We start from the raw sequence: 12,632 nt of genomic DNA, 5'->3' as shown, positions 1-12,632 counted from the left end.
ACCCTCCCAGCATAGCAAGTGTGGGGAAATAATGCCAGCCCTCAGCAACGCCCGGCATTCCTGCTTGTGGGCAAGCCTGGTACAGAAAGGCAGCTTTCAGGGTGGGGGTGGGGAGCCTCTGGGATTCCCATCTCGGCAGTCTCCAAAGCCCCAGCGCATCGGAGTAATCTGCCCTGCAGCTGAGGAGAGCTGGTTGCAGCCTCGGCCAGGGCCCATCAATGCTGCGTCCGACAGACCCCCTCACGGCACCGAACCCGGGACACGTCCAGAAGGCAGTGCCAGCTGCTTGGTAGATGCTGCCTCAGGCCCGTGGCCAGCAGAGGGGCCTGCATAGCAAGAAGGGAGGGAGGTCGCTCAGCGAGAGCAAGGGATGGGCCTATCTGCCTGGAAGCGAGGGGCAGTGTCTCCTGGGAGAAAAGGCGCATGATTATCCAGTACTTTATCCCCTTCCCTCTCCCAGCCACACGCTCCCCTGGCTCGTGGGGGCATCTCCAGCTTCGGTCAGCAGCCTCGCTGTTCACTCCCGACTCCGAAGGGAAGAAGAGCAGTTCTGTTTGCAGTCCTGGGCAGTGCAGGCCCAGCGCGGCAAGCTGCTGAGCGCCCAATCCCCCTCGGACTCCTTCCTCTCGAGGCAGCCCCTAGGCTAGGGGAGGAGTCGTCAGAGCCCGGTTCCTGTGGCACAAGGACTGAGGGGGCATCGCTGTCGTGGCCTGGGGAGAGCTGCTTTGGTCGGAACCGCCTCAGCCGCCGACCCCTCACTGGGCATCTAGCATTGCTCTTTGCGAAGCCGGGGGAAGGGGCTGAGATCTCTTCACACACACCCCGTGCTCAGCTTCGCTCGGTGAACGAGGTTAGCAATCCCCAGGTGGGGAAAACACACAGGCAGCTTCCCACGGCCTCCACCTCAGCTGCTTTGGGCTCCTCTCTCCCTCCTCTGGCACAGAGCTGGCTTCCTCACACGCACAGGCAGCTCCTGCTTTGCAGTCCCAGGCCGAGCCCGGGGGCCTTTTCCCATCACAGGTGAGTCAGAACCTACCTGCTCCATCCAGGGGGACCTGACTTTCCCCAACCGCCCCCCTCCACCCCCACCCCAGCCGCCGCCAACGGCAACTCCTGCCATTTGCATGGAGCCCAAGAGGAAAAGGATCTGGTGCTTTCTTCCCCACCCCATCGCCCTGGATCTTAGCATCCACACTCAGGGCAGACGCCTTGGCAGGAGGATCCTGTGCCTTGACATGTCTGTGGGAAAGCAGGTCCCTGCTGCAATCTCACGAGCCTGATGAATCACAGCCATCAACTCCGACCCAGAGGAACTACCTTGGAGCAAAGCCTGGCTACCCCGGCGGGAAGGAGATGCCAAGGGGGTCGGGGGGTCTGGTACCACTGGCCTAGGATTTCCAAAGTGACTAGTAATTTTAGAAGCCCAGCTTGAGATCTCTTAAAGGGGCCCTAGACTCAGCTCCAGGCTCTCTGAAAGCCAGGCCACTTTAAGGGGTTTCAAGCCGAGCAGCCAAAATCGCTCAGTTGCTTTCGCCAAATGTAGGGTGTTCTCTGGAGGGGAGGGGGAAAGTTATCACTGGATTCCTTCTCCCCTCACCCCAGTCCCAGCCCTCTTCTCCAGCCCCTGGAGCATCGAGTGTCCGGCTACAGTCACAGCTGATGCTAAGGCTGCTGCTCATTCCTTTCCTGGCTTCCAAAGTATGTCCCCACCCCGTCTCCCAGGGCCAAGAGGGAGCCACTGTGTATGGTATGTCAGTGAGGGGCATTTCCCAGGACCTTTGTCTTTGTGAGAGGATAGAAATACAGACCCCCTCCCAGCCCTCTGTCCCTTCTGCTTCTGTTGACTCTCTTCCCTCCAACATCTTCTGTAGGAGACAAGCAAACTCCTCCCACCTCATTGCAAACCCACTGAAACATTGCAAAGGGCTGGCAGCTTGGCTCACGCTAGGATATCATGGGGTACTCAGTCTGTGCAGGGTCAACACTGGAATTATTGGGCCCATCAGAATTTCCCCACTTGGCCTCTCCACTCCTCTGACCTCTCTCTCCTCTACAAAGCCAAGCTCGATGGCATGGTGCTTGGAATTTTTTCGCACAACACACTATCAACCTGTGGAACTCCTTGCCAGAGGATGTGGTGAAGGCCAAGTCTATAACAGGGTTGAAAAAAGAACTAGATAAATTCATGGAGGATAGGTCCATCAATGGCTATTAGCCAGGATGGGCAGGGATGGTCCCTAGCCTCTGTTTGTCAGAAGCTGGGAATGGGCGACAGGGGATGGATCACTTGATGATTACTTATTCTGTTCATTCCCTCTGGGGCACCTGGCACTGACCACTGTTGGAAGACAGGATACTGGGCTAGATGAACCATTGGTCTGACCCAATGTGGCTGTTCTTATGTTCTTATGAATTGCAGCCACCCATCTGCACAGGAGCTCCTGGCATTGCTCCCACCAGTAGAGATCAGCCCAGTGTTGACTACAGTAGGGAAACGCCATGGATATTTCCCATTGCTACTAAGATTTTCATGCCTTTATGGGCAGGTCCAGATGTTGTTCTGGATCCTCACTCTTCACCCAGTACCCTGTGCGGCACTCTTCAGCTTACGGTAAAATGTATTCAGTGAAGACAACAAGCAAACCCAATACACCTAGCAACCTCAGCTCCAGCCAGCCAACGCCCTGTGCCCCTCCCCCGAGAAACCCTGCATCACGCGGGCCATCTCTGCCTGAGCGATTGCAAGCCAGCCCAAGGTGAGCGGAGATTGCTGGGGAGCATTGCAGGGTATGTCTCAAGCTGGAGAGGATTGCAGCGTTGCCACCCAGCCAGTTCTGAGCCACAACTAAACATAGAAGCTGCCTCCTCCCAGACACTGAAATACCCAGGCAGTGGACTCCCTTCCCCCTGGACTTTTGTAAGGTGGTTCTCATGGGAGGATACCTTACGACATCCCTGTGCCACAGTGTTGGCTTACTGGACACAGAACAGGGTTGCGGCAAAGGGAGAGAAAGAAAAGAAGAGCAGAGGGGGCCTGAACGAAATAAAGTGAAGGGAGTTTGGGGAAGAGAAAGGTCTTGAAAATGCACGTACCTTAAAGTAGAGGCCATTGCGCTCTTCGGAGACGATCACCAGCGTGGACGGGTACAGGATCAAAAGCCTGTCGTGCTGCTCCTGAGACAGCCCAGGGGAGGTGAGTTAGCATCAGAAGAGGCAATGGGAAACAACTAACGGCGGGCCCGATCCAAAGCGGATGGACATCAGTGAGAGGCTTTGAATTCTTTCCACGGGCAGGGTCTAGGTCTGTGAATTATAGGTGCCCTTATTCTTCCACAACAGCCAGAAATGCAGCTTCCAGACAAGATTCCAGCTGGCTCCAAAATTCTAACTTGACCCTGCCAACACTTACACACATGCTTAACTTTACGCCCGGGTCATCCCACTGAGTGCAATTGCTGCTCATGTGTGCAAAGTTAAGCACACACTGAAGTGTTTGCAGGATCAGGGGCCTATGATTTTTCCTTCTAGGGAATTTGGTGCGGGGGTTGACGTTTCTTTTAGTATATGAATCAAGCTGTTGCTTTCCCTCTCTTTCAACACACACACCCAAGTCATGAATTTGCACATCACAACACACCTGGCACCTCGACTGGTCTGGTGCTGCTCTCTAGCTATGCCCAGTGGCTCTTGTGTTGATCCAAGAGGCACAGCCAGCCCAGGGGACACACAGGCACTTCCTTGCCTGCAGTGCTAAGGCCGGGAGGGCAGGACGGAAGATTTGCTTTAGTAACTAGGACAAATATGGGAAGGGGTCTGAGTGGGAGGAGCCTGCTAGTGCGAAGAGGAGGAGGGCTGAAGAAAATGGTACCCCCTATTGGATTCTCATTGTACAGACAGATTTTTTTCATGTTACTGGATCATTAACTTTTTTCTGGCAATAGCAAGTCACTTCATTAATTCAGGGCCTTACCTGGAAAGGCAAATGCTGCAGCTTCACTTTGGAGACGCAGAGGACATCACCTAGGGACTCCCGTTGGGTCCCTCTCCATTCCTGGACAGGCATGTTCTGCACAGACCACCTCAGTTCCTCTTTCCCTATGGAGTTCTGCTTCCAGTCGCTCTAAGGAAATGGGGAACAATGAGCAGGCGCATGAGAACCAGGTGGAAGGAATGGAAAAACCAAGCCTAATCATGCGAGAACCTTCTCAAGCCCTAGAGCCCCTCCCCTGCCTGCTGTCCCCTCCCCCCCGCAAATTCAACTGGAAGCTAAACTAAACCACGTTTTAAGGTCTGGAAAATTCCATTAACTGTTTTCTTCTCCATCATTTAGCATATTTGCATTGCAGGACTATCGCTGAGAGTGGGAGAGTTTAACTAGAAGACAAGCTGGTCTCAGGATATATTTCAAGCTTGGCTGGAAGCAGGAAAGAGTAAAAACCTGGAGTGAAAACAAGAGTTCCATCCCAGAATTAATAATAATTTGCCTCAGTTTCCTTGTCTGTAAAATGTGGTTAGTTCTCCAAGGCTGTTCTATGTATGAAAAGCGCTGGATGCATGCTGAGAGAGAGGAAGTGATTGGCCTAGAATCCCACATGGGGTCAGTAGCAGAGCCAGGAAGAAAAAACACAGCTCTTGACCTTCGTCCTGTTTCCGAACCACCCTCTTCCTTCGAAAGGTTTTGCAGATTTGGGAAATATGCAGAAACAACCACGATTTGGGGTGTTCATTCAAGCTGAAGCCTAACCTCTGAACTTCCCGAGGTTTCTCCATCATTACAGCTCATTCCTATTTTCTTCCATTAAACACACCCACCATTACATCCTTTTAAAAGGCCCCACACATGCAAAAGCTCAAGAACTCAGAGACATGTGCAAAAAGGAAGTTCCAAAATTAAAACACACACACACCCCAGAAGTCCCCCAAGCTTCCTTCAATTCCCAATAATGGATTCTTGGGTCCCTTATCACAGAAACTTCAGTTTCGCTCTGAGGATAGGCCACCAAAAAAAAAAAAAAAGCAAACATGAATGTCCCGTTTTTTTTCTGCAGTAAAAAGAGTTCTCAAGTGACAACATTGTCCTCATGCAAGTTGTTTGTGTGTCTATCTGGGGATGTTTTGGCAATGACAGCATAAAGGGGAGGAGGCAGAAGAGAAGGTGGGGACTGTATATTGCCCATGGACTTAAACTTATAATACAAGCTGATTAACAAATGAGAATAAAGGAAACCAGATCTATGCTCTGACCTGTAATTGAAAGATCTACCGTTACTTGTTTGGGACATTTCACCTGTTGTAAAGATCCATGATTATCTATGGCACTAGCTAAAGAATAATAAAGAACAATAGTCCAACAAAAGGCCATTGATGCAGGCAGTAAGGGATGCAGGCTATAATAGTCATGGGGTAGAAGGAGGGACATTAGCTACAGCCACTGTGCCCACTCTACATTGATTAATGCTAATTATAAGACAGTGTCATCTAATGATTAGCACAGGAGACTGGGAATCTACACCCGCCTTTGCCACTGTGTCACCTCTCTGGTCCTCCTCCCCCTTCCTTGTGTAAACTGGGGGTGTACTACAGATCTCAGGATTAATGACCATTTGCACGTAAAAGGCTTGATTATCAGCGGTGCTGACAGATGAAAATCCACACGCCTTTCCAAAGCCTATTTTTACAATAGCAACAGGTCCCTGCCTAATAAAATCCCAGACTGCAGCAACCCCTGACTGACAGCACAGCCCACGGACTCGTCAAGCAGGTTCTCTCATCAGCTTGACAGCCGATTTCCTGTCTGCTCCTGGTGGCCTCCGTCAGCAGAGAGATGTTTGATGGGCGTGGAAATCATGCAGCAGCGAGCGCTCAGCTGCTAGAGGCAGACTAGAAATTATGAGGGGTTGGCCTGTCAGACAGCCTTGCACTTCTGTGTTCCAGGCCCGATGATTCATGCTGAGAGCAAACTGACGAGGGTAGCTGCGCTGGTGGTTTGGCAGGGCAGGAGAGATTTTGCCCAGAAAGAGTTTCTAGGTGAAGGCCTTTGAAGGGGCTTCTGATTGGACAGGTAGTTGTGGGAACAGCCAGTCGGTATTATGCATTTTATCTCAGATACATATGACGTCTAGCTGTGAGTGCAGCCCAGGGCCACGCAGCGCAGACGGCTAAACCTGATGGAGCAAGGCTTTCCCTTGCAACTGGAAAGGAATCAGACAGCGGTACCATTTCCCCTCCTTCCACAATCTTTGACGATTTCCCTTCTTTCTACTTTAGCCCTCCTTACCTGATCACTACAAGTGATAAATTAGACCAAGGGACTGGGAGTCAGGACGACTCCTGGGTTCCATCCCTGGCTCTGCCACTGCCTGACTGTGTGATGCTGGGAGAGTTACCTAACCCTCTTGGTGCCTCAGTTTGCCCCTCTGTGAAATGGTGAGGATAAGAATCAGCTGCCTCATCAGGGTGTTGAGGGGCTTAAATAAATGCGTGTAAGGTGCTTGGAGGTCCTCAAATGGAAGGTGCTGTAGCAGGGAAAAGTTAATATCTGTCATCACCATTCCAAGCCAGTATTCTCTTCCAAACCTGGCTCGGCACTACTCCATAATACCAGAAGGGGTTACTACTGAGCGAGGCAAGGCATCTTGCTTTCCCTCCTCCTTCCCCCATGCTTCCAGCTCCTGCTGGCCCATGGAGAAAGAGATCAGAACCACAGCTGAAGCCCAGGTGTCCTGCATGTCATCAGCCTTTGGCATTTGCAATTAATAGTTTACACTAGCCGACGGAATTGGTCACTAGTGGTTGCATGTGAGGAGGGGAATTTAAGGTGCTCCCAACTCCCCGCTAAAGTGCTCAGCTGCTTAACCCGGGTCCCCAGATATCAGGAGTAAACCACTGTGTCATGGTGGCACAAAGGATTCTGGGACACAGAGGAAGATGGGCTCTGATAGCAGGGCCAAGGTACGCAGAAGGTTGAGACCAACTGATTGAAAGCCTGAGATCACCCTGTTCCCGACCACGGCCCAGGTCACTAACCTGAGAGAGGAAGGACCCGTCCAGGTTTCCCCCATTCAGATGGATCTGTTTCTCCAGGTGATAAAGCCATCGCTTGAGCTCCGACTCGCTGGGGCAGTACACAATGAGGGGGTTCAGCAGGGGACCTAGGGACCCAAGGCAGAAGATGATCTGAGCATATCCTGCAAAATGCTAAGTTCTACAAAGGCACTGCATGCAGCACCAAAGGGTTAATCAGCTCTTCCCTGGTTGCTAGGCAATACTGTACTGCGCTCAGCCAATGAGAGAGGTTGTTCTGATGATGTAGCACTTGTCATTGGCTGAGCCTAAGGTCTCAAGTTGCTGGGAGAATTTTGTAAGAAGAGAGTTGTCCACCTTGCTAATGTAGTTCTTAAAGGGGCACTGTCAGGTAGAATTAGGTCCCAAATGGTAGGTAGAATAAAAACACAGCTTTTATGAAACCGGAGATCGCTGGAAATGTTTTTATTTCGTACAAAAATCCAGTCCAAAAAAAGTGGTTTTAAAATTCCTCTGCAACCCTAGCAATGCCTGAGAAATTGACTAGCCAAAGGGCGAGAAACAAAAGGGAGCTGAAACAGACTATTTTCACAATCTGATTCTAAGCTGTAGGACAGGTTTCAGAGGAGCAGCCGGGTTAGTCTGTATCCGCAAAAAGAAAAGGATGATTTAGTTGGGAATTGGTCCTGCTTTGAGCAGGGGGTGGGACTAGATGACCTCCTGAGGTCCCTTCCAACCCTGATAGTCTATGATTCTATGACTTGTGGCACCTTAGAGACTAACAAATTTATTTGAGCATAGGAGGTGCACAATAATTAAAAACAAACAATAGGGCAAAGTCAGTCCACTTTTTAACATTCTTTCCTCTGTAAATATTATAGGTAAAAGAATAAACATTTTCATAGTTTTTTGTTTTCTTTTAAATAATCTTACAATGTTCCCTTAATAAAAGCAGTTGGGATTTCCTCTGTTGTGGCCAACTTTCACTGCTCGCTGCTGAATTTTTAAAAACCCTCCATAAATGTGAGCAATGTTTCAATTGCCATTACAGGCAAGTACAAAATTGCACCAATCCCATGCAAAATGTTCTCAGATTCACCAAATAGCATATTATGGTTAACCCATTTGTTATGTATTTGTCACTTTCGCTTTTTTGTCGAAAATTCACATATGTGACTCCAGGGGCTCTAACAAACGGTTCGCTTACAGCATTACTGAATAAAATTTGTGCCAGACAATGTATAACGGCTCTCAGACAGAGCCATTCCGTATGGGACGACGCTAGCCATGGCTGATTTTAATGTTTCAAGCTGTCATTTCCTTAGTGTGCATACCAAAAGTCTCTCACACCTCTTACCAGCCACTATGATGTCACCCTAGTGACGTAAATAAATTGCTTCCAGCAGGCTGCGTAATGTCCACTACCATGAATAATTAACTAGATGCCTCTGATTAAAACTGTATTCGGTGCACTTTAAATAAGATTCTGATTTCAGCATCTGCACGGTTGGAGAGCGTTGAGATGAGAAAATTCACGATATGCCATCATAAAAAGTCATCCTCATCAGGGCGATACTTTGCCTTTCTGTGAAACCTTTCATCTCAGAATCCCAACCTGTTTTACAAGCGTTAATTAATTAAGCCTCTCAACACCCCTGTAAGGCAGAAAAACTGCCACTATGTCCATTGTACAGGTGAGGATATTAAGGCACAGAGCGGTTACGTGACGTGCTCCTTTAGACTGCAAGTTCTTTAGGGCAGGAACTCCCTCTTGATTATACGAGTTTACATAGCAACTAGGACAATGGGCCTCAATCTGACTAGGATCTCTGGGCCTTACTGTAATATTAATCACGTCACATAATGTGTCTGGGACAGGAACAGAACCTAGAGTGTCTGGCGCTGAAATGAGATTGCCGGGATCTAGGTTGGATTCCCTGCCATAGAGTTCCTGTTTGACCCTGTGGCAAGTCACTCAGCCTCTGTGCCTCAGTTTCCCGATCTGTAAAGTGGGGCTATAGCACTGCCCTTCCTCCCAGGCATGTTATGGAGATAAATACATTAATGCCTGATGTGATCAGACTCTATGGTCAGAGGGGCAACACAAGTAGCTAGCTAAATGCCCAGTCCCCTGCGCCATCCAATAGGGCATGACCCTTGACCTCCTGCTGGGTTTGTTTTTACAACTTTCTCAAAGGCTAGCCAGGAAAACCCGTCCAGTGGCTGTTTGTGCTGCCACATCTAAGCCAAGCCTTAAAGGGAGAGAAAAAGAGAAGAGAAATTCATGTCTCAGCCTGAAGCCCTGGGACATATTCTGAGCTCCTGTAACAAGCTGCTCGGGTGGATGTGACACTAGACCACGGAAGGGGGGCTGGTAGCTCAAGACGTCACCTTCTGCATTCCCCAGCGCCCCAAGAGTATGTTTGTTCTGGAGTCAGGGTGAATCCAGGTTTATGAACCTTTCCCAGCCCTGAGTTCCTCTCTTCCATTCCACCTCCCCTGGCTCTCCCCTGGCACTAACGTAGTGGGGCCCACAGGCTGGAGGACACTGATGCAAGTCATTGTGGCGGATGGTGCTTTCCCAGGTATGACAGGTTTATTACCAGACCAACTCTTGCTGCACTAAGAAACCAAGAGTGAAAATTATTGGGGGGAAAGAGGGAGGAGCAGGTGCAGGGGTGAAGGTGTTGAGCAGAGACATCCTGTGGGTTAGAAACCCAACGCTGGCTGCCAGCCCTCTCGTTCTTAGAAGCCTGTCAGAGATCAGAGGCACTAGAGGACTTCTGTGTACATCAGAGAGCTCCGTCCTTACATGGCATCTCCACTGTTGGCTGGCAGCGTCCGATGATGATACCGATAATTATACAGTTGCCAGCAGCTGCAGAATTGCACAGGAGAGGCACAGGAATTCATAGGACCCTGCCAAAGTCACTGGCTTTCAGCAGGGGATGATCTTGTGTCTAAAGCACTGGACTAAGAGTTAAGAACCAGAGGTTCTCTCCCCAGCTTTGCCACTGACTGCCTGTGTAACCTTGGGCATGTCACTTACCCTCTCTGTGCCTCCGTTTCTCCCTCTCTAGAAGGGGAATAATACTTAATGGCCTCACAGAGGGAGGTGAGGATTCCTGAGTGCATGTTTGTACAGCTCTTTCCATTTTCAAAGCACTAAGTATCACTATTTCTTCCTGACCCCACCCCCATCTATATGTATTCATATTATGGTAGTGCTTAAGGGTCTCAGTAATGGATTCGAGCCCCCTTCGTGCAAGGTGCTGGACACTCAGAACAAAGAGAAGGTCCCTGCGCCACAGAGCTTCCAGTCCAAGTAGAAGAAGGGAGACAACAGATGGATACAAGCCATGGGATCTTTTTCGACCTTTGTGTGTTAGATCAAAGACACGCCCAGGCAGCAGGATAAGCAGTGGTCACACCAGCTGCCTAATCAAATAGGAATTTTAATGCATTTTACCCAATAATATATTGCACTAAGCAAACTAATTGTAAATTATGTCCAGGTTTAATGCAACATCTTTGATCTGAATCTCTGGAGGACTGCGCATCTAAATGTGGTTTGAACATCTCACAGGGTAAGTAAGTGGCAGCCCACGGAGGTGAGTCTCAGAACCTGGGTCAAGAGACTCAGTCTCCCAGGGCTGGCACAACAGCACTAAAAGTAGACATTGCGGCTCTGGCTTGAAAGCCCCCACCCCATCCTTAGAGCCTGAGCTCCAGCCCAGGCCACAACATCTATCCTGCTATTTTTGTCCCCACAGAGACTGAGTCGGTTGACCTGGGCTTTGAGACTCACTCCCATGAGTTGCCGCTCGCTGTGGAGACAGACTCACACTGGCCCAAATTGGAGCAGAGACATAGAAACAGTTTTGCTGCTCATGCCGATGAACTGGTACCTGAGCACTGGGCAGTGGGTGGGGGAAGAGAACACACTGCCCAGGAAATGCTGAGCCACGAGGCTGTGACCCGCCAAAGAGTTCCCAGGATATCCATTTGGGATATAGCAGCCTTGGGGGCATGGGAGGTTTCGCAAACCTCAGAAGCTATTTCTTGAGCTGCTAAAGGTGGCGGACCTTTTCCCTGCAGTGTAATTTTTAGCAGCTATGGTCTAATCAATTGTCCCTCTGATTCAGGTAAAAAAAATTTTTTTACTGTGGTTCTATGACTCATTTCCTAGCCTGGCTCACCCGAGCACATAGATCCCAGGTACCGTGCACAAATTAGCTTTGCCTGCATCATATCTTTATGGATTGTTAGTTACCTCTGCCTACCACTCTCGGTGGCTCTGGTTTGCCGTAATTCAACAATGACTAAGCCCAAGTGAGCCTTCAGCTGCTGGGCAGGCAGGTTGTTATCCCAGGAAGCCTTTTATAATGCGAGATGACTCAGAATAAAATTCAAAAAAGGGAGGAGGACTTTGGCAGAAGGGAAGTTGATTGATGGCTATCAAGTCCTGATAGGGCAGTTCTGATGCTACCGACTGAGGATAAAGAGCATCTCTCATTGCTATTGTTATTAGTGGTCTACATGAAAGGGTCCCCGCTTGGCCCCGCTGTGCAAGGTGCTGTACATACACATAGTAGGAGACAGTCCCTGCCTTTAAGAGCTTATAGTTGAAACAAACCACACAGACAAAGGGAGCATGCTTATCCCTGTGTCAGAATGAAACTGGGCACCCCAAGGCACGAAGAAACTGAGTGACTGGCCCAGAGTCACACAGGGCTGGGAACGGAATCCGAATCTTTGAGGCCCAGTCAGCCTTACCCACCAGACCATTCAACTCTTTCCTTGCAGTTCTGAACATTGTCCTAGAAGGGAGGTTTGAGAGCAGAGAGATATGGGGGAGATGGGCTGTCAAATAAGGGTCATAATAAGGTTAACACTCTGTGCAGTTCAGAACCTATTCTCTGAAGCACCCTTTCGCCTTGGGATAGGGCTTCCCACAAAGCATGGCTACATCACGACCAACTCATGCTTCCTTCTCTCCTCAAGCCAGAGCAAACAAAGCAGCACTAACCTGTAATGCGGAACGCATGTTCCTCCTGCCCTGCGCTCTTTGCCTTTTCGGTTTCACACACGCTCAGCTCTTTCAGTGGCAGCAGTCCCTGCATAAGCAGAACACACCATTATTACCTCGGCAGCTTGCCTTGTGGGGCCAAAGCCCTCCTTCCAAAAGGATCCGACGTCTGCAAACAGGCACCCTCAGGCAGTTTGGGCTCAGACTGTTAGCTTGCAAAACCTCCTCCAAACGGAAATATTTTGGGCCTGATTCTCTTTATTCTAATACAAGGCCTCGTTCCACTGCAAAGGGACCTAAGTGTAAATGAGCATCAGACCTCAGTCAACTCCCATTGATTTCAGTGGGGTCAAGATTTCATCCTTCGTCTTTAACATCAGTGAGAACCGGATCTTGTTGTTTTAAAATGTTCCTCTGCAGTCATGGAAACCCAAACAAAACAGGGCTGGGCTAGCACAAAAGAATCAGAAAGTGAAACTGACTAGAGACAGAAAGGAAAATTGACCAGGCTACTTTCCATGTCCAAACTGAGCTGTTTGCAAAATGTAAACAAATAGCATAATGATGACAAGTGTGAATT

The 12,632-nt window shown here is 49.5% G+C and overlaps 1 protein-coding gene across 1 annotated transcript in view; it reads right to left on the bottom strand.

The window, feature by feature from the left end:
* The window catches only part of PLEKHN1 (pleckstrin homology domain containing N1), a 42,270-nt gene that overhangs the window by 14,215 nt on the left and 15,423 nt on the right, over window positions 1-12,632 (bottom strand). Inside the window, exons 5-8 of the mRNA XM_073316827.1 lie at window positions 12,053-12,140; window positions 7,027-7,151; window positions 3,971-4,120; window positions 3,094-3,174 (exon numbers count right to left, since the gene is read on the bottom strand). Of these exons, the coding sequence (XP_073172928.1) occupies window positions 3,094-3,174; window positions 3,971-4,120; window positions 7,027-7,151; window positions 12,053-12,140 (444 nt within the window). The remainder of the gene's footprint in view (window positions 1-3,093; window positions 3,175-3,970; window positions 4,121-7,026; window positions 7,152-12,052; window positions 12,141-12,632) is intronic.

The sequence above is a fragment of the Lepidochelys kempii genome, chromosome 18, assembly GCF_965140265.1.
Source record: "Lepidochelys kempii isolate rLepKem1 chromosome 18, rLepKem1.hap2, whole genome shotgun sequence".
In the NCBI taxonomy this organism is placed as follows: Eukaryota; Metazoa; Chordata; order Testudines; family Cheloniidae; genus Lepidochelys; species Lepidochelys kempii.
Note: the sequence above shows the minus strand (reverse complement) of the source record. Positions and strands in the feature narration are given on the sequence as shown.